The sequence below is a fragment of the Pseudophryne corroboree genome, chromosome 10 (genome assembly GCF_028390025.1).
Source record: "Pseudophryne corroboree isolate aPseCor3 chromosome 10, aPseCor3.hap2, whole genome shotgun sequence".
NCBI lineage: Eukaryota > Metazoa > Chordata > Amphibia > Anura > Myobatrachidae > Pseudophryne > Pseudophryne corroboree.
Window position 1 is genome coordinate 153,229,377 of NC_086453.1, and position 21,854 is coordinate 153,251,230.

Here is a 21,854-nt window from a genome sequence, read left to right on the forward strand (position 1 = left end):
TACCTAATCCTAATAACCCCCCTTCTCAGTGGCCTAACCGTAACCTCCGCCTATAGCCTCACCCTAATCCTCCCTTTCTAAAGCCGAACCCTAATGTCGGCATTCTGACAATGTCTACAACTCACATGTCAACATTCTGAGAATGCTGAGATGTTGTCTATCGACATTTTAACAAAGTCAACATGATAACTGTCAAAAATACAAATGTCGACATTGTTATTGTTGACCTACTGACTACTTCCCATATAATGGTCCCAGAATTGAATTTCATACAGTGGGCCTGATTCTGCGATGGGAAAAAAAGCAAAAAAGAGCATGCAACTTTGCACTTTAGGAAGACCATGTTGCACTGCAGGTGCGCCATTGTAAAATGTGCAAAGAGATTTAGATGTGAGAGGAGTGTGTTCAAACTCCACTCTAAACTGCAGTGTAAAAATAAATCTGTCCAGCATTTGTGGGCAGCATGCAAAATTAACCAGAAATGCAAAAACAAACATAATAAAAATTTATTTGCACCCCTTTTTTACATCATGGTTTGTCCAGATGCACAGTTACTTTTTTTTTCTTTTTCTCTGAGCTCAGAGTCAGGCCCAGTGAGATAAAGGGGATAGTAGGATAGCAAATTCTGCTTGCACGCATGTATGGGGGCCACCCAGCATGCTGACCGTCGCCCCCCCCCCCTGCAAAAAGCAGAAATTGCGATCGCCTCGCAATTTCTGCTTGTCAGCAGAAACTAAGGTCGACTCCTGCCGGCGCAGCTTAGCTGCGGCCGTAGGAGTTCCGGCGCCATCTTACCTGTCACGGCGGCTGCACCCGCCGCGGCTGAACCACCAACATGACCCCATTCGCGATGCACTGCCCAACGTTTGGAACCCCCCGCAACGCTCCATTTCCACCCTGAAAATGGAGCGTTGGCGCACCCCCTCCCGCCCCGTGACCGCCTTGACCGCCTCTGCCTGATTGACAAACAGAGGCGAACGTATTTTCTCCGCCACCCCCGCAGAAAGTGCGGACGCATGCGCAGTACGACCACCACCGCAAGCATTCCGGTTGGATCGCGATTTGCGATCCAACCTGAATTAGCCCCAAGTCCCTCCTTATTTAAGCACCTTTTGTGGACAATCATTTGTTTTGAAATGTAACTAGAATCAATAGTGGTGACTTTGTAACCACAGATGTTGAACTTGTTCATGAGTTTGCATATTAAGAGGTACCTTACCAATGGGCATGAACGGATTTGTAGTGTTTGCTTCCAGAGAAATGCCAATGATATTGACAGCAAAGACTCTAACTTCATATAAGACTCCTTCAATCATATTTGTTGACTGGTATTTAGTGTCATTGTAGACCTCAAAGTTCATCTTCATCCAACGTTGACTGCCTTTCTTTTTCCGTTCTATAAAATATCCTACAAAAATAAACATGGCAGACATGTATTAGAAACACTTTTTGTAAATGCAAAGTGAACTACAGAAAGGGAAAGATTTTTCTATAGTAGTAAGTGTCAGATTCATGACAGATACAGCACAATTTGACACTTAAATCGAGCATCCATAAGTATTAAAGCAGTTTTTATAGCATAAATACGTTTTCTCCACGGTACCTGAAAACATGTAATGATTTCACCATCGCTATACTGATCAACACGCTTTGGACAAGGGGGGGTTATTCCAAGTTGACCGCTAGCTGAAAATGTTCGCTGTGCTGCGATTAAGGAAAAAACGTCACTACTGCGCACGCGCGACGTACTTTCACAACGGCCAATGTAGTTTCACACAAGGTCTAGCGAAGCTTTTCAGTCACACTACTGACCGCTGAGTGATTGACATGACGTGGGTGTTTCTGGGTGTCAACTGACCGTTTTCAAGGAGTATTCGAAAAAACGCAGGCGTGCCAGGAAAAGCGCAGGCGTGGCTGGGAGAACTCAGGGCGTGTTTGTGATGTCAAATCCGGAACTGAACAGTCTGAAGTGATCGCAAGCGCTGAGTAGGTCTGAAGCTACTCAGAAACTGCACAATATTTTTTTGTAGCCGCTCTGCGATCCTTTCGTCCGCACTTCTGCTTAGCTAAGATACACTCCCAGTGGGAGGCGGCATAGCGAGCAATCAACTTGGAATGACCCCCAAGGTTACTATTCCCAATCAACGTGGATGGTAAATAATGGAAAAGTTTAAAAAAATTGAAAAACTTCTGTCCATCATATGTGCATACCTCCTATCTTTAGAAAGTTGGGAGGAGGGACACAGATGCGTGCCCAAAATAAGGGGGTGTGGCCTAGTGGGTAGGGGGCATGGCTTCATGGAACTGCCGCAATCATGGGCCATGCTCCCATTTTCGCCGCTTTAGGGGGCATGCCAAGTGTTCTGTGAGCTGCAGGCATGCCCCCTGTCCCTCTGCACACAGCATCTATTCACGGCTGCTCTGCTATGGGTGAGAGGGCCTCCCATTCTCCTAATTGTCCCCCCCCCCACCACCACAGGAAGCTGTGACCTGCGGGTGGAACAGCGGGGCAGTCCCAGAAAAATGAGACTGTCCTGACAAATTTGGGAAAGGTGGGAGGTAAGCATGTGTGCGTCAACCATTGTCATGTTGACCTTTTGAACCTGTCAACCTTAAGCTCTGCCTACCTGTCAACCTTTCGACCCTGTTAACCCTGTTATTGTAGATCTATCAACCAGATACCAAGAGATTAGGTTTTATCATACTGAAGTATAGAGATGCTAAGAATTTTACATTGCATTCACGATACATCAACAGACTCGCACCTGCAATTTGAAATGTGAGGATCATGGGGGGGTCATTCCGAGTTGATCGCTAGCTGAAAATGTTCGCTGCACTGTGATTAAGTTAAAATCCGGCACTTCTGCGCATGTAGCGCAGTGCGCACGTGCAACGTACTTTCACAGTGGGCGACGTATTTTTACACAAGGTCTAGCGAAGCTTTTCAGTCGCAATGGCAGCCGCAGAGTGATTGGCATGAAGGAGGCGTTTCTGGGTGTCAACTGACACTTTTCAGGGAGTGCTCGAAAAAATGCAGGCGTGCCAGGAAAAACGCAGGCGTGGCTGGCCGAACGCAGGGCGTGTTTGTGACGTCAAATCCGGAACTGAATGGTCTGAAGTGATCTGGAGGCGGAGCTACTCTGAAACTGCACAATTTTTTTTGTAGCCGCTCTACGATCCTTTCGTTCGCACTTCTGCTAAGCTAAGATACACTCCCAGAGGGCGGCGGCATAGCGTTTGCATGGCTGCTAACAACTGCTAGCGAGCGATCAACTCGGAATGACCCCCCATGTTAACTGTTTGTTCTTTGTTGTTCTTATTTGAGGTTTGCTATTTATGTTTAAGGTTTGCCACCTGCATCCCAAATTTGCAGTTTGCGGTCAAGACATTTGAAGTTTGCTGTTTGAGGTTTGTGTTTTACTGTTTATTTTAGAATTAGTATTTTAAAAATATTTGTAAATAATAAAAAAGCATTTTAAACGTTTTTTTTTTTTTTTTAAATACAAACATTACATGGATGAAAATTGTTAAACAAACCTGTCCAACGTTCAAAAATTTTTAATTTCTCTTCGGTTTTACAAAAGTCTAGACATTATTTTTTTTCATTGCTTTGAAAATTGGTCTGCAGCAGTGAATAGATGCTGTGCGCATGCGCACAGAGGTGGTCATTCCGAGTTGCTCGCAGCCAGCAACTTTTTGCTGCTGCTGCGATCAACTAGTCCACGCCTATGGAGGAGTGTATTTTAGCTTTGCAGGGCTGCGATCGTTTGTGCAGCCCTGCAAAGCTAAAAAAATTTCATGCAGAACAAGACTAACCCTGGACATACTTACCCTGTGCGACGATCTCAGTGATGCTGGGGCCGGCTTTGACGTCAGACATCCGCCCTCCGTTCTCCTGGACAAGCCTGCGTTTTCTTCACCACTCCCCGAAAACGGCAGGCAACGGTCTGGTGATGCCCAGAAACGCCTTCTTTCTGTCAATCTTCTTGTAGTCGCCTCTGCGACCGCTTTCTTCGTTGACCGCGACATAACCCAGTGACCCCTGTCGCCGGGCAATGACGCGCATGCACAGTGCGGCCGCCGCGCATGCGCATTCCAGACTCGTTCGCACTGCAGCGACAAACGGCTGCGTGCGAACGGGTCGGAATGACCCCCCGAGTCTATTTACGGGAGACAAAGGGACTGGGGGCATGCCAGCAGCTCACAGAGCACTATGCATGCCCCCACAGTGATGGGGCACACGTCCCTTTTCAGTGTTGGGGGTATGGGATTGTAATTGTGCAATTATGGGTCCAAACTTTTAATTTGGAAATTGTTGTGTGGATTACAAAAAAAACCCCAACACAATTAGAGCCTATTTATCAAAATAGTGATGAATAACGATAAATGGCCCAAAATCTAACATTCCTATTTGCGGCAATGTAGGAAGTTTTTTTCAGAGCTATTTATCATTCCTCCATGCTGGGACAACTGCACCAATAAGCCACTGCACCGATGATAATAGCAGTAGTGAAAGTGTACACTGTTGGATTTTGTCGAGGCAGACTACTGCCCATGCACACTGGGAGGGGCAGAGGAGGCGAGGTATACAAATGTATCCCTCTTCTCTCTCTCTGAATCTTCTTACTATAGGTAGGAACGGGCTAGAGCCACCTGAAGATACAATAGATTCCCATAGTCAAGCTCTGAAAACGTTTAGTTTTCAGAGATTACCATATAGCACTACCACAACACTTCCAGTCAGGACTATTGTATGCTGTTTTACTTACCAGAATAAAGGAGATATCACAGAGGCTGAATAAACAGGTAATCATGCAAAAACTGCTACACTAATTAGAAGATTACAGGCGCAGTGCAAAAGCACACAAGATACAGTACATCTTGCAAACGGGAATACATTCAAGTCTGCATAGACCCTATAACTAAAATTTCTGCAACATAATTTTTATTTCCCCTGAATTGTTTCTTTTTCCCACTAACTGTGAATTAAGGGGGTTCAGTATGATTTACCGACGGTTGGGATGCTGGCCGTCAGTATACCGACAACGGCATCCTGGCCGTCAGTATGCTGGCAGCGGGGCGAGCGCAAAGAGTCCCCTTGTAGGCTCGATGCGCCTCGCCATGCTGTGGGTTCGGTGGCTCGCTGCGCTCACCACAGGTTCTATTCCCACAAGTAGGAATGGATGGTCTTCAGGTTGCCAAATGTCGGGATCCCGGCACACAGTATACCGGAGCCAGCATCCCGACACCCAGCATACCGACAGATATTCTCTCTCGTTGGAGTCCACGACCCCCCTGGAGGGAGAATAAATAGTGCGCACCACCATGCCTGCAAGGGGCTCATTTGCGCTCGCCATGCTGTCGGTATGCCGGCGGTCGGGCTCCTGGCGCCGGTATGCTGGTCGCCGGGAGCCCAGCTGCCGGCATACCATACTACACCCATAGGAATAGCCCCTGTGAGCAAGGATTCCGGCTGTCGGTATTGTCAGCAGTCGGGAATCCGGCATCGCTATCCTAACCCCCGGGATCCCGACTGCCAGCAAATGAACTGCATACCGATTAAGGGGGTTATTCAGTACGGATTGCAGATTCTGCTAAAAAACAAACAAACACACATTTACTAACAAATTATTTTTTACAGCATTTTTTTTAAACTGTTAGTAAATGTGGGTTTTAACCCTGAAAACCAAACATCGATTTAGATCGATTTTCATCAATTTGAAAATGGTGAAAATCGACCTTTAGTAAACATGCCCTCCGGTCACTATAAACATATTCTGTTTACATCCTGTCTGTACTTAAATTGTACTGTACATGCATACTGTATACTGTGCAAGACTCCTGCTGTGTTAGTTTATGACACTTGATGGAATTAGTGCTTACCTAAGATTTCTTGTCCGCCGTCATATTTTGGCGGTTCCCAAATAACATCAGCCCAGTCCTCTCCAACACCTGTGATTTTTATGTTCTGTGGAGGGTCAGGAACATCTAAAATAGAGTATAATGAAGAAGGTCTGAAAACATTTAGCAAATAGACTGATTCAGGATTTAGCGCCTTTTTCCTTAGTCACGCCTGCGACTCTATACTAATTTGACAATCAGCTCTTCTTCTGGTGTACAGTCATGTATCTGAATGTGCAATGACTGAAACATCCATTTTGAGAATAATACCACCTGGTGCGTCTTTAGATATCACCATCGGTCGCACCATGGAAACTAAATCCAGCTCTATGAAAGAAGCAGATTATCCATTTGAGTATGGCCTCCAATGGGATTGATTAAGTGTATGTCTGCACAACCAGTAAAGCGTCACTTCCGCAACAGACCCATAACACGCATATAAGATGAACCATTCATCTCAATAGCCACCTCCCTGTCAGTGCTCAGGAACACCCAGCGCATTTCCAGTACATTTCTGATGCCATGCATGTCAATAACAACAGCGTCTTTGTGCGTACACACTGTGTAAAGTGGTATCCGTTCACATGGTCGGCCATGTTATGGTCGACAGTCATTAGGTCGACCACTATTGGTCGACATGGACACATGGTCGACACGCGACAATGGTCGACACATGAAAAGGTCGACATGAGTTTTTTTACTTTTTTTTCTTTTGGGGAACTTTTCCATACTTTACGATCCACATGGACTACGATTGGAACGGTAATCTGTGCCGAGCGAAGCGGTAGCGGAGTGAAGGCACCATGCCCGGAGCATGGCGAGCGAAGCGAGCCATGCAAGGGGACGCGGTGCACTAATTGGGGTTCCCAGTCACTTTACGCAAAAAACGACACCAAAAAAAGTTAAAAAAAACCTCACGTCGACCTTTTAACGTGTCGACCTTTCACGTGTCGACCATTTTCATGTGTTGACCATGTGTCCATGTTGACCATGTCAATGTCGACCAATAGTGGTCGACCTAATGACTGTCGACCATAACATGGTTGACCATTCATACCGGAACCGTGTAAAGTATGCACCAGGAGAAGTTTTGGGGTTTTTGTGTACGTGCAGTAGCATAAAATCGCTCAACTTTTGAACTGTGTGCGAATCAGGATCATGCTCATAATGTGCTATCTCAACTCTTTGCCATTGTGTTACGCATATCTTCTGTAATTAAAAAAAGCCATTCGACAAAGTAATAATATGGTTCTGTTTACCTACTACTTTGATGTATAACGTAGCACTGTCCTCTCCAGAAGGATTGGTAACCAGAATTTTATAGTTGCCTTCATCCTCCCGCTTTGCTCCTTCAATAACAAAGCTGCTTAGGTCTTGTTTAGGCTCAATGTGAACTCGTCCTTCAATATCAGTAAACTCCTATTATAAATGTTGATAATTAAAGAAAACCATATTAATATGACTGAATTGATGGAATAAAAATAAGATTTTAAACCTACCGTTAAATCTTTTTCTCCTAGTCCGTAGAGGATGCTGGGGACTCCGTAAGGACCATGGGGTATAGACGGGCTCCGCAGGAGACATGGGCACTATAAAGAACTTTTAGTATGGGTGTGCACTGGCTCCTCCCTCTATGCCCCTCCTCCAGACCTCAGTTAGGGAAACTGTGCCCAGAGGAGATGGACAATATGAGGAAAGGATTTTGTAATCTAAGGGCAAGATTCATACCAGCCCACACCAACCACACCGTATAACCAGGAATATACGCAACCAGTTAACAGTATGAACAAAAACAGCATCAGTCAGCGACCGATCTCAACTGTAACATAACCCTTATGTAAGCAACCACTATATACAAGTCTTGCAGATTTAGTCCGCACTGGGACGGGCGCCCAGCATCCTCTACGGACTAGGAGAAAAAGATTTACCGGTAGGTTTAAAATCTTATTTTCTCTTACGTCCTAGAGGATTCTGGGGACTCCGTAAGGACCATGGGGTTTATACCAAAGCTCCAAACCGGGCGGGAGTGTGCGGATGACTCTGCAGCACCGATTGAGCAAACGCGAGGTCCTCATCAGCCAGGGTATCAAACTTGTAGAATTTTGCAAAAGTGTTTGAACCCGACCAAGTAGCTGCTCGGCACAACTGTAATGTCGTGACGCATCGGGCAGCCGCCCAAGAAGAGCCCACCTTCCTAGTGGAATGGGCCTTTACCGAATTTGGTAACGGCAATCCAGCCGTAGAATGAGCCTGCTGAATCGTGTGACAGATCCAGCGAGCAATGGTCTGCTTAGAAGCAGGCGCGCCAACCTTGTTGGCTGCATACAGGACAAACAGAGCCTCTGTCTTCCTAACCCTAGCCATCCTGGCTACATAGATTTTTAAGGCCCTGACTACATCCAGGGACTTGGAGTCCTCCAAGTCACTCGTAGCCACAGGTACCACAATAGGTTGGTTCATATGAAACGAAGAAACCACCTTAGGCACAAATTGAGGACGAGTCCTCAATTCCGCTCTATCCACATGAAAAATCAAGTAGGGGCACTTGTAAGACAAGGCCGCCAACTCTGACACCCGCCTTGCAGATGCCAAAGCTAATAACATGACCACCTTCCAGGTGAGAAATCTTAATTCAACCGTTTGAAGGGGTTCAAACCAGTGTGATTTAAGGAACTGTAACACCACGTTAAGGTCCCATGGTTGCCACTGGTGGCACAAAAGGAGGCTGGATGTGCAGCACTCCCTTTACAAAAGTCTGGACTTCTGGGAGAGAAGCCAATTCCTTCTGAAAGAATATAGATAGGGACAAAATCTGTACCTTAATGGAGCCTAACTTTAGGCCCATATCCACTTCTGTCTGTAGGAAGTGGAGAAAACGGCCCAGATGGAAATCTTCCGTAGGAGCATTCTTGGTTTCACACCAAGATACATACTTCCTCCAGATACGGTGATAATACTTTGCCGTTACCTCCCTCCTAGCCTTTATCAGAGTAGGGATAACTTCCTCTGGAATACCTTTCTCAGCTAGGATTCGGTGTTCAACCGCCATGCCGTCAAACGCAACCGCGGTAAGTCTTGGAACATGCAAGGCCCCTGCTGCTACAGGTCTTCCGTGAGAGGAAGAGGCCACGGATCTTCTGTGAGCATCTCCTGAAGATCCGAATAGCAGGCCCTTCGAGGCCAATCTGGAACAATGAGTATTGTCTGTACTCTTTTTCGTCTTATGATTCTCAGCACTTTTGAGATGAGAGGCAGAGGAGGGAACACATAGACCAACTGAAACACCCATGGTGTCACTAGTGCGTCTACCGCTACTGCCTGAGGGTCCCTTGACCTGGCACAAAACCACCGAAGCTTTTTGTTGAAGCGTGATGCCATCATGTCTATTTGAGGAAGTCCCCAAAGACTTGTTATCTCTGCAAAGACCTCTTGATGAAGTCCCCACTCTCCTGGATGGAGATCGTGTCTGCTGAGGAAGTCTGCTTCCCAGTTGTCCACTCCCGGTATGAAGACCGCTGACAGAACACTTACGTGATTTTCCGCCCAGCGCAGAATTCTGGTGGTTTCCGCCATTGCCACTCTGCTCCTTGTCCCGCCTTGGCAGTTTACATGAGCCACAGCTGTGACGTTGTCTGATTGAATCAGAACAGGTAGGTCGCGAAGAAAACTCTCCGCTTGTCGTAGGCCGTTGTATATGGCCCTCAATTCCAGCACGTTGATGTGTAGACAAGCCTCCTGGCTTGACCATAGACCCTGAAAATGTCTTCCTTTTGTGACTGCTCCCCATCCTCGGAGGCTCGCGTCCGTGGTCACCAGAACCCAGTCTTGAATGCCGAACCTGCGACCCTCTAGAAGGTGAGCACTCTGCAGCCACCACAGGAGAGACACCCTGGCCCTGGGGGACAGGCTTATCTTTTGATGTAGTTGCAGATGGGACCCTGACCACTTGTCCAGAAGGTCCCACTGAAACGTCCTCGCATGGAACTTGCCGAAGGGGATGGCCTCGTAGGCTGCCCCCATTTTTCCCAGAACTCAAGTGCATTGATGAACAGACACTCTTTTTGGTTTTAGCGGGTCCCTGACCATGTTCTGGAGATCCTGGGCTTTTTCCCTTGGTAGAAAAACCCTCTTCTGTTCCATGTCCAGAATCATGCCTAGGAATGATAGTCGAGTCGTTGGAATCAACTGTGACTTTGGCAGATTGAGAATCCAATCGTGTTGTTGTAACACTCTCAGGGAAAGCGACACGCTTTTCTGCAATTGATCTCTCGATCTCGCCTTTATCAGGAGATCGTCCAAGTACGGGATAATTGTGACTCCCTGCCTGCGCAGGAGCACCATCATTTCTGCCATCACTTTGGTGAAAATCCTCGGGGCCGTGGAAAGCCCAAACGGCAACGTCTGAAAGTGGTAATGACAGTCCTGTACCGCGAACCTCAGGTACTCCTGATGAGGAGGAAATATGGGGAAATGAAGGTAGGCATCCTTCACGTCCAGCGACACCATAAAATCCCCTCCTTCCAGACTGGATATCACAGCCCGGAGTGATTCCATCTTGAATTTGAACTTTTTCAAGTACAGGTTTAGGGATTTTAGATTTAAAGTGGGTCTTACCGAACCATCCGGCTTCGGGACCACGAACAGGGTTGAATAGTACCCTTTTCCCTGTTGGACCACGGGAACCTTGACAATCACTTGCTGTTGACACAGCTTTTGAATTGCATCTAATACTACTTCCCTCTACGGGGAAGAGGCTGGCAATGCCGATTTGAAAAATCGGCGAAGGGGCACCTCTTCGAACTCCAGTTTGTAACCTTGGGATACAATTTCCAACGCCCAACTATCCACGTCTGACAGAACCCAGACCTGGCAGAAGAGTCGAAGACGTGCCCCCACCGGCGCGGACTCCCTTACTGGAGCCCCAGCGTCATGCGGTGGATTTAGCAGAAGCCGGGGAGGACTTCTGCTCCTGGGAACTAGCCGAAGCAGGTGTTCTCTTACCTCTACCCTTACCTCTGGCGAGGAAAGAGGAGCCCCGACCTCTTCTGGACTTATGCGACCGAAAGGACTGCATCTGATATTGTGGAGTTTTCTTTTGCTGTGGGGGAACAAAAGGCAAAAATGTAGCTTTACCCGCGGTAGCAGTGGAAACCAGGTCCACGAGACCATCCCCAAACAAAACTTTACCCTTGTAAGGTAAAACCTCCATATGCTTCTTTGAGTCGGCATCACCCGACCATTGGCGGGTCCACAGAGCTCGTCTCGCCGAAACTGCCATGGCGTTGGCTCTGGAACCAAGCAGCCCCACGTCTCTTTGAGCGTCTCTCATATATAAGACTGCGTCTTTAATGTGACCTAAAGTCAATAAAATGGTATCCTTGTCCAGGGTATCAATGTCAGCTAATAAGGTATCTGTCCACGCTGCCACTGCGCTACATACCCATGCCGATGCTATTGCCGGCCTGAGCAAAGCACCCGTATGTGTATAAATAGATTTTAAGGTAGTTTCCTGTCTACGATCCGCAGGATCTTTGAGGGCTGCGGTGTCTGGAGACGGTAACACCACCTTTTTGGACAGACGCGTTGAAGCCTTGTCCACCCAGGGCGAGGATTCCCACCGTACCCTGTCCTTTGCAGGGAAAGGATGCGCCATAAGGATCCTCTTGGGAATGTGCAGTTTTTTGTCTGGAGTTTCCCAAGCTTTTTCAAATAATTCGTTCAGTTCATGAGATGGAGGAAAAGTTACCTCCGGTTTCTTTTCCTTATACATGCGCACCCTCGTGTCAGGAACAGTTCATCTGTGATATGCAAAACATCTTTTATTGCCATAATCATATAATGAATACTTTTGGCCACCTTTGGGTGTAACCTTGCCTCATCATAGTCGACACTGGAGTCAGAATCCGTGTCGGAATCAGTGTCTGCTATTTGGGATAGGGGACGCTTTTGACACCCTGACGGGCCCTGTGATCCAGTCAAATCCGTGGATTGACTCCCTGCTGTTTCCCTGGACTCAGCATTGTCCATTCTCTTATGTAATAAGGTCACATTTGCATTTAAAATATTCCACATATTATACCAATCATGAGTCGGCGTTGCCGACGGAGACACCACAATCGTCTGCTCCACCTCCTCCTTGGATGAGCCTTCCACTTCAGACATGGCGACACACGCGTACCGACACCCCCACACACACACAGGGATATATCTATAAGGGGACAGTTCCCCAACAAGGCCCTTTGGAGAGACAGAGAGAGAGTATGCCAGCACACACCCAGCGCCAACTGACACTGGAACCAATTCCCAGATAAAGCGCTTTTATATATATTAACTGTGATATACACTCACTGTGCCTACATGTTCCCCCCCCTCTTTTTCAGCCCTGTATCACCGTTCAGAGGGGAGAGTCCGGGGAGCCAGCTTCTCTGCAGATCACTGTGGAGAAAATGGCGCTGGTTAGTGCTGTGAGCCCAAGCTCCGCCCCCTCAGCGGCGGGCTTCGGTCCCGCTCAAATGTACAAATAATGGCGGGGAATGTATATATCTACTGCCTCCGCAGCCCATATATTAAAATGGCAGTCCAGAGGTTTATATTGCTGCCCAGGGCGCACCCCCTGCGCCCTGCACCCATCAGTGCCTGTTAGTGTGTGTAATGTGTGGGAGCAATGGCGCGCAGCGTTACCGCTGCACGCTTACCTCAGGGAAGATCTGAAGTCTTCTGCCGCCTTTGAAGCCTTCTTTCTTCTTATACTCACCCGGCTTCTATCTTCCGGCTCTGCGAGGAGGACGGCGGCGCGACTCTGGGACGAACGGCGGGGGGAGACCTGCGTTCCGATCCCTCTGGAGCTAATGGTGTCCAGTAGCCTAAGAAGCAGAGCCTATCACTTAAGTAGGTCTGCTTCACTCTCCTCAGTCCCACGATGCAGGGAGCCTGTTGCCAGCAGTGCTCCCTGAAAATAAAAAACCTAACAAAATAATTTTTCAGAGAAACTCAGTAGAGCTCCCCTGTAGTGCACCCATTCTCCTCTGGGCACAGAATCTAACTGAGGTCTGGAGGAGGGGCATAGAGGGAGGAGCCAGTGCACACCCATACTAAAAGTTATTTATAGTGCCCATGTCTCCTGCAGAGCCCGTCTATACCCCATGGTCCTTACGGAGTCCCCAGCATCCTCTAGGATGTAAGAGAAATAAATAATAATTAATCATTAATCTGTGTGAAGATTATTTATTTTTTGTAAAGTGCTTAAAGAGGCCCCGCAAGTGCAGTACAAGATCAAAGGCTGTGCACACATGCTCCAATTCCCACTCTCTGACCACAATTGTCCTTTCTTCAGTATCTCCCATCATCCTGGACGCCAACAAGTCCACGCACAGTCATTGCCATCTGATGCTCTTACATCTGCCCTTCTATTACTCTTTCCACGCTCACCATTATGTCCTGTCCATTATCAGGATGTCTCCTATATCCACACTACCACTGCTGCTCTAAACATGGCTGCCATCCCTCTAAACCAGCGGCATGCGTACCCCCGGGACTGCACAGGGGTACTCCAACACAAAGCCGGTAATGGTGGCTGCGTGACCTGGCGTTGGGGCGCAATTAATATGTGCACCAACACTCAAACGCCCCCCCCCCCCCACTACGGTTACCCAGCTGTGTTGCTGACATTGTGACATCACTAAGCAGGATAGGGCTTTCCTTCCCTCTCTGTTCCTGCTGCCACCGCTGACTCCGAGGAGCCGGGCAGCCCCACCGCTGAGAATGAGGCTGCTCCCTGGGTTATTAAAAAAAAGGTATTTTCTTCTTACAGTTGTACATATGTGTATATTACAGCAATATCTACTGTAATATACACATAATATGGTGGCGTAAGTTAGCTATATGGTGGTCGTTTGATTATTTAGTTAACCAAAGAACATTGCTAGCTAATTAAAACAAACTTTTCTGGCGAGGACAGATGGATGGGGGGGATTTATGAGACAAGGGGGTACTCAAAACAGAAAAGCCTAATCAAGGGGTACGGGAGAGAAAAAAGGTTGGGAACCGCTTGCTCTAAACCATATGTGGCACTCCAAAGATACCTGTTATCTGCAAAAATGCTCATGGATTGCTATGTGCACTGAATAAATCTGAATTACTCCACTTTCATTGACTTATTATCCCTCATTCTTTCAGAACATACCTATTTATTTTTAAGTCCATTGTTTCCATCATTCAACTCTCATAACTTTTTCCCCACGTTCACATCATCCTCCTCCCTTACAGCCTTCTCTTGCCATGCACTTCATCACAGGAATTAACTGGATCATGCTGGAGTAATGGCTGATGCCATGTGGAGACAGTCCAGGAGAGACTTTGTAAGTCAAGTAAGGCTGTTCTGAGTACAGAGCCTAAGTGGGGATGAGGCAGGACTCTAAAGCTGGGTACACACTAGAAGATGAGCAAACGATGCAGTATCATTCATGATTTCCCTTAAACTCCCGGAAAAATGAGTATATACACACTGTGCAATTTTGCAAAAGAACTAAAGATATATTGTAAGTGGCCATCACCAGGAGTATGCGGTCATTGACAATATCCTCAGGTTAAGCAGCATGTAGGGTTGACCTGAAGATGCGTTAGATGACACTGCGGGAGCTCACACAGTGCATACACAGTGGACGATCCATCAAAATCAGGTAAATCGTTCAAAATATCGTCTAGTGTGTACCCAGTTTTAGACATTTTGAGACTGCATGCAGACTAGCTACCCACTGTAGAGAGGGGCCAAGAGGTGAGGTAAGGCCTTGAATGGGGGCTATGTTTGTTTTTGTTTATGCATTCTGCTGACACAAGTAAAGCTTCATTTCATTTATTTGAACTTGAAAAAGCACCATATTGACCCTGATTTGAGAACCTAAACACTGCACCACTAAACACTCTACCGAGCAAAATATCCTAGAGATTGTCACAATCTGTTTAGTGTATGTGATTGCCTGTCCTTTGAGATTGTTAACATGTATTACTGTACACTATTCTATTTAAATTATACAAGCAGTTGTTAATATGCCAGATTTCTGTTAGGTGTCCTGTTATACTATCTTGAATGTACTACATATAACCTTGAATAAATTCTTACTGTCCACGTGGAAGTCCTGTCAAAGGTTCTGAAGAAATCATATCCAGTATTTGTCTTTTATGCCTGCCACTTCTGTCTACAAAACATCTGATCATATCTTACCCTTATTGCTACCAAAAACTCTCATTGACTCTTTTATAATATATCACCATGATTACAGTGGGCCACACATTGCATCGGGGGGCTGGGTAACACATATAAACATACATGTAATGTTGTATGTAAATGTAATACAGGTATATGTACTAGCTGCCTTACCCCGGGGATCAATAGTGCTGTGTTTCACTGAGCCACCACTGTACCCTGGACACTACACTCTTGCTTGTTTGTTTTTCCTCTAAAGCTTGCCCCCAGACTCCTGTGAAATTAGCCAATGGGAGTCTGGGGACTGGCTTATACAGGAAGGAGAAGTGCTGCTGTGCACAGTGCTGCTGATACCCGGGGTCAGGCAGCCAGCACATATATTACATACAACATTACATACATGTTGTGTTAACCAACCCCCATGCAATGTGTGGTCTGTGCTGCAGGCCACGGACAGAAGCCGCTACTGGTAAAGGGTACTACTACTGTGAGGAATAATGTGTAGGGGCACTACTTTGTGGCATAATGTGTATAAGGGGTGCTTCTTTTTAGAATGATGTAGATAAGGGTCTCTACTGTGTGGCATAACATGTGTATAAGGAGTACTTCTGTGGAGCGTACCGCGTATATGTTCTACTCCTACATCTGCCCACAGAAAGTCTGCTCGATCTGGAACCATTGTGTCACTGGAGTAGGTGACCATTATATCCTACGTAGCTGGTAGGTAAAGGATCATTGGCCAAGAGGTATTCTTTTACCTTTGCACTGTCTTTATCCTATATGATTATTGAAAAACCTAAAAGCTGCCGGTTCACTAAATAAACCCACTATCTGAAGTTCCCAAAGTGCCCATTAAAGTATTAATTTGAGTGAAGCTTGTTAGTTACCCAACAGTAAGTGTTATCACTTTCAGTTTCTGGTGCACAGTGGAACACATGGTGATTTCACAGTGGAACACATGACATTGTTTTGGCACCTTCCTTGATGAGAAATTAGTATTTATAGAGGTGTATAGATGTGTTTTTGAACTTTTTTTTACATCTATATTAGAGATGAGTGGGTCCAGTTGTTTGAGAACCGAACCTACCCAGACTTCACGATCCGAATCTGGCTTGGGGTTTCCCACCAGATCGAAAAAACTAGGGAAAAAAATATAATCATCCCGCTGTTGGAGTCTTGCAGGGTTTTGGATTCTATAAAGGTCCCAGTGATCGGCACCATTTTCACTCTCGCTGTGGAGAGTGCACTGAATGATGTGTCCGTCTTGGTGCTGGGTTGTGGGGCATGGGCGTAGGGCTGCTGTAGGTCTGGTGTATCAGTCAGGGCGTGCTCTGGCTGTCGTTAAGTGCTGTGTCTGACATGAAGTGATCTGTCCATAATCCATATGAATCCATGGGCTCTGCCCCAATGTTACAACCCAGTATACTGTGTACATCCAGGGGCTGGTGTGTCCTATCAGTATCAGTCCAGGGGTGCTCTGTCTGTCATCTGGTGGTGTATCTGACAAGGGGGAATCTGTCCATATACATCCATGGGCTCTGCCTCAGTGTTAAAAGTTAAAACACAGTATAATGTGTGAACATCCAGGGGCTGGTGTGTCTGACTCCTACCAGTATCAGTCCAGGGGTGTTCTGTCTTTCATCTGGTGTATCTGACAAGGGATGCTCTGTCTACCTAGGAGTGATCTGTCTGTTCATCCAGGGGCTCTGCCCCAGTGTAAAATGAAAATAATAAAAGCTAAAAAGCCTAAAATATAATTATAAAAAAATATTTTATTTTGTTTGTGCTGTACCCCAGTGTACTATACAATTTTTATTTTATTTTCAGGAGTACTGTGACACTGCCTGTCAGACCGCAATAATAAGAATTTACTTACCGATAATTCTATTTCTCGTAGTCCGTAGTGGATGCTGGGAACTACGTAAGGACCATGGGGAATAGCGGCTCCGCAGGAGACCGGGCACAAAAGTAAAGCTTTAGGACTACCTGGTGTGCACTGGCTCCTCCCCCTATGACCCTCCTCCAAGCCTCAGTTAGGATACTGTGCCCGGACGAGCGTACACAATAAGGAAGGATTTTGAATCCCGGGTAAGACTCATACCAGCCACACCAATCACACCGTACAACTTGTGATCTGAACCCAGTTAACAGCATGATAACAGAGGAGCCTCTGGAAAGATGGCTCACAACAACAATAACCCGATTTAGTTAACAATAACTATGTACAAGTATTGCAGACAATCCGCACTTGGGATGGGCGCCCAGCATCCACTACGGACTACGAGAAATAGAATTATCGGTAAGTAAATTCTTATTTTCTCTGACGTCCTAGTGGATGCTGGGAACTCCGTAAGGACCATGGGGATTATACCAAAGCTCCTAAACGGGCGGGAGAGTGCGGATGACTCTGCAGCACCAAATGAGAGAACTCCAGGTCCTCCTCAGCCAGGGTATCAAATTTGTAGAATTTAGCAAACGTGTTTGCCCCTGACCAAGTAGCTGCTCGGCAAAGTTGTAAAGCCGAGACCCCTCGGGCAGCCGCCCAAGATGAGCCCACCTTCCTTGTGGAATGGGCTTTTACAGATTTTGGCTGTGGCAGGCCTGCCACAGAATGTGCAAGCTGAATTGTACTACAAATCCAACGAGCAATAGTCTGCTTAGAAGCAGGAGCACCCAGCTTGTTGGGTGCATACAGGATAAACAGGGAGTCAGATTTTCTGACTCCAGCCATCCTGGAAACATATATTTTCAGGGCCCTGACAACGTCCAGCAACTTGGAGTCCTCCAAGTCCCTAGTAGCCGCAGGTACCACAATAGGCTGGTTCAGGTGAAACGCTGAAACCACCTTAGGGAGAAATTGTGGACGAGTCCTCAATTCTGCCCTGTCCGTATGAAAAATCAGGTAAGGGCTTTTATAAGATAAAGCCGCCAATTCTGACACGCGCCTGGCCGAAGCCAGGGCCAACAGCATGACCACTTTCCATGTGAGATATTTCAAATCCACAGATTTAAGCGGTTCAAACCAATGTGATTTTAGGAACCCCAAAACTACATTGAGATCCCAAGGTGCCACTGGAGGCACAAAAGGAGGCTGTATATGCAGCACCCCCTTGACAACGTCTGAACTTCAGGAACTGAAGCCAGTTCTTTCTGGAAGAAAGAGCCGAAATCTGAACCTTAATGGATCCTAATTTTTAGGCCCATAGACACTCCTGTTTGCAGGAAATGCAGGAATCGACCCAGTTGAAATTCCTCTGTTGGGGCCTTCCTGGCCTCGCACCATGCAACATATTTCCGCCAAATGCGGTGATAATGCTTTGCGGTCACATCCTTCCTGGCTTTGATCAGGGTAGGAATGACTTCTTCCGGAATGCCTTTTTCCTTCAGGATCCGGCGTTCAACCGCCATGCCGTCAAACGCAGCCGCGGTAAGTCTTGGAACAGACAGGGACCTTGCTGGAGCAGGTCCCTTCTTAGAGGTAGAGGCCACGGGTCCTCTGTGAGCATCTCTTGAAGTTCCGGGTACCAAGTCCTTCTTGGCCAATCCGGAGCCACGAGTATAGTTCTTATTCCTCTCAGTCTTATAATTCTCAGTACCTCGGGTATGAGAGGCAGAGGAGGGAAACACATACACTGACTGGTACACCCATGGTGTTACCAGAGCGTCCACAGCTATTGCCTGAGGGTCCCTTGACCTGGCGCAATACCTGTCCAATTTTTTGTTGAGGCGGGACGCCATCATGTCCACCTTTGGTTATTTCCAACGGTTTACAATCATGTGGAAGACTTCTGGGTGAAGTCCCCACTCTCCCGGGTGGAGGTCGTGCCTGCTGAGGAAGTCTGCTTCCCAGTTGTCCACTCCCGGAATGAACACTGCTGACAGTGCTATCACATGATTTTCCGCCCAGCGAAGAATCCTTGCAGCTTCTGCCATTGCCCTCCTGCTTCTTGTGCCGCCCTGTCTGTTCACGTGGGTGACTGCCGTGATGTTGTCCGACTGGATCAGCACCGGCTGACCTTGAAGCAGAGGTCTTGCTTGGCTTAGGGCATTGTAAATGGCCCTCAGCTCCAGGATATTTATGTGAAGTGATGTCTCCAGGCTTGACCACAAGCCCTGGAAATTTCTTCCCTGTGTGACTGCTCCCCAGCCTCGCAGGCTGGCATCCGTGGTCACCAGGACCCAGTCCTGAATGCCGAATCTGCGGCCCTCTAGAAGATGAGCACTCTGCAACCACCACAGGAGAGACACCCTTGTCTTTGGTGACAGGGTTATCCGCTGATGCATCTGAAGATGCGATCCGGACCATTTATCCAGCAGGTCCCACTGGAAAGTTCTTGCGTGGAATCTGCCGAAAGGGATTGCTTCGTAGGAAGCCACCATTTTTCCCAGGACCCTTGTGCATTGATGCACTGACACTTGGCCTGGTTTTAGGAGGTTTCTGACTAGTTCGGATAACTCCCTGGCTTTCTCCTCCGGGAGAAACACCTTTTTCTGGACTGTGTCCAGGATCATCCCTAGGAATAGAAGACGTGTCGTCGGGATCAGCTGCGATTTTGGAATATTGAGAATCCAACCGTGCTGCTGCAACACTACTTGAGATAGTGCTACCCCGACAACCAATTGTTCCCTGGATCTTGCCCTTATCAGGAGATCGTCCAAGTACGGGATAACTAAAACTCCCTTCCTTCGAAGGAGTATCATCATTTCGGCCATTACCTTGGTAAAGACCCGGGGTGCCGTGGACAAACCAAACGGCAGCGTCTGAAACTGATAGTGACAGTTCTGTACCACAAACCTGAGGTATCCTTGGTGAGAAGGGTAAATTGGGACATGGAGGTAAGCCTCCTTGATGTCCAAAGACACCATATAATCCCCTTCTTCCAAGTTCGCAATCACCGCTCTGAGTGACTCCATCTTGAATTTGAACCTGTGTATGTATTCAAGGATTTCAGATTTAAAATAAGTCTCACCGAGCCATCCGGCTTCGGTACCACAAACAGCGTGGAATAATACCCCTGTCCCTGTTGCAGGAGGGGTATCTTGATTATCACCTGCTGGGAATACAGCTTGTGAATGGCTTCCAATACCGCCTCCCTGTCGGAGGGAGACGTCGGTAAAGCAGACTTTAGGGGAGTGCCTGAGTCCGCTTGTAAAGCCCCAGCGTCATGCTGAGGACTTGGCAGAAAACGGGAGAGGGCTTCTGTTCCTGGGAACTGGCTGTTTGCTGCAGCCTTTTTCCTCTCCCTCTGCCACGGGGCAGAAATGAGGAGCCTTTTGCCCGCTTGCCCTTATGGGGCCGAAAGGACTGCGCCTGATAATACGGCGTCTTCTTATGTTGAGAGGCTACCTGGGGTAAAAATGTGGATTTCCCAGCAGTTGCCGTGGCCACCAGGTCTGATAGACCTACCCCAAATAACGCCTCCCCTTTGTAAGGCAATACTTCCATATGCCTTTTGGAATCAGCATCACCTGACCACTGCCTCGTCCATAACCCTCTTCTGGCAGAAATGGACAGCGCACTTACTCTTGATGCCAGTCGGCAAATATCCCTCTGTGCATCACGCATATATAGAAATGCATCTTTCAAATGCTCTATAGTCAGTAATATACTGTCCCTATCTAGGGTATCAATATTGTCAGTCTGGGAATCCGACCAAGCCACCCCAGCACTGCACATCCAGGCTGAGGCGATTGCTGGTCGCAGTATAACACCCGTGTGAGTGTATATACATTTTAGGATATTCTCCTGCTTTCTGTCAGCAGGTTCCTTAAGGGCGGCCCTATCAGGAGACGGTAGTGCCACCTGTTTTGACAAACGTGTGAGCGCTTTATCCACCTTAGGGGGTGTTTCCCAACGTGCCCTATCCTCTGGCGGGAAGGGGTATGATGCTAATAACCTTTTAGGAATTATCAGTTTTTTATCGGGGGAAACCCACGCTTCATCACACACTTCATTTAATTCCTCAGATGCAGGAAAAACTACAGGCAGTTTTTTCTCACCAAACATAATACCCTTTTTAGTGGTACTTGTATTATCAGAAATATGTAAAACATTTTTCATAGCATCAATCATGTAACGTGTGGCCCTACTGGAAGTCACATTCGTCTCTTCATCGTCGACACTGGAGTCAGTATCCGTGTCGGCGTCTGTATCTGCCATCTGAGGTAACGGGCGTTTTAGAGCCCCTGATGGCTTTTGAGACGCCTAGACAGGCACGAGCTGAGTAGCCGGCTGTCTCATGTCATCAACCGTCTTTTGTAAAGAGCTGACACTGTCACGTAATTCCTTCCATAAGCTCAGCCACTCAGGTGTCGACTCCCTAGGGGGTGACATCTCCATTACAGGCAATTGCTCCGCCTCCACACCATTTTCCTCCTCATACATGTCGACACAATCGTACCGACACACAACACACACACAGGGAATGCTCTGATAGAGGACAGGACCCCACTAGCCCTTTGGGGAGACAGAGGGAGAGTATGCCAGCACACACCAGAGCGCTATATATATACAGGGATAACCTTATAGAAGTGTTTTTCCCCTTATAGCTGCTGTTTTATTTATACTGCGCCTAATTAGTGCCCCCCTCTCTTGTTTTACCCTTTTCTGTAGTGCAGGACTGCAGGGGAGAGTCAGGGAGACGTCCTTCCAGCGAAGCTGTGAGGGAAAATGGCGCCCGTGTGCTGAGGAGATAGGCTCCGCCCCCTTCTCGGCTGACTTTTCTCCCGCTTTTTGCTGTATTCTGGCAGG

The 21,854-nt window shown here is 47.3% G+C and overlaps 1 protein-coding gene across 3 annotated transcripts in view; it reads right to left on the minus strand.

Moving 5' to 3' along the window:
- Window positions 1-21,854, minus strand: part of LOC134966278 (myosin-binding protein C, fast-type-like) — a 231,571-nt gene that overhangs the window by 33,153 nt on the left and 176,564 nt on the right. For all 3 annotated transcript variants that reach the window (XM_063942887.1, XM_063942886.1, XM_063942888.1), the window contains 3 exons: window positions 7,161-7,320; window positions 5,884-5,988; window positions 1,220-1,408 (listed from right to left, as the gene is read on the minus strand). In XM_063942887.1, coding sequence (XP_063798957.1) covers window positions 1,220-1,408; window positions 5,884-5,988; window positions 7,161-7,320 — 454 coding nt within the window. The remainder of the gene's footprint in view (window positions 1-1,219; window positions 1,409-5,883; window positions 5,989-7,160; window positions 7,321-21,854) is intronic.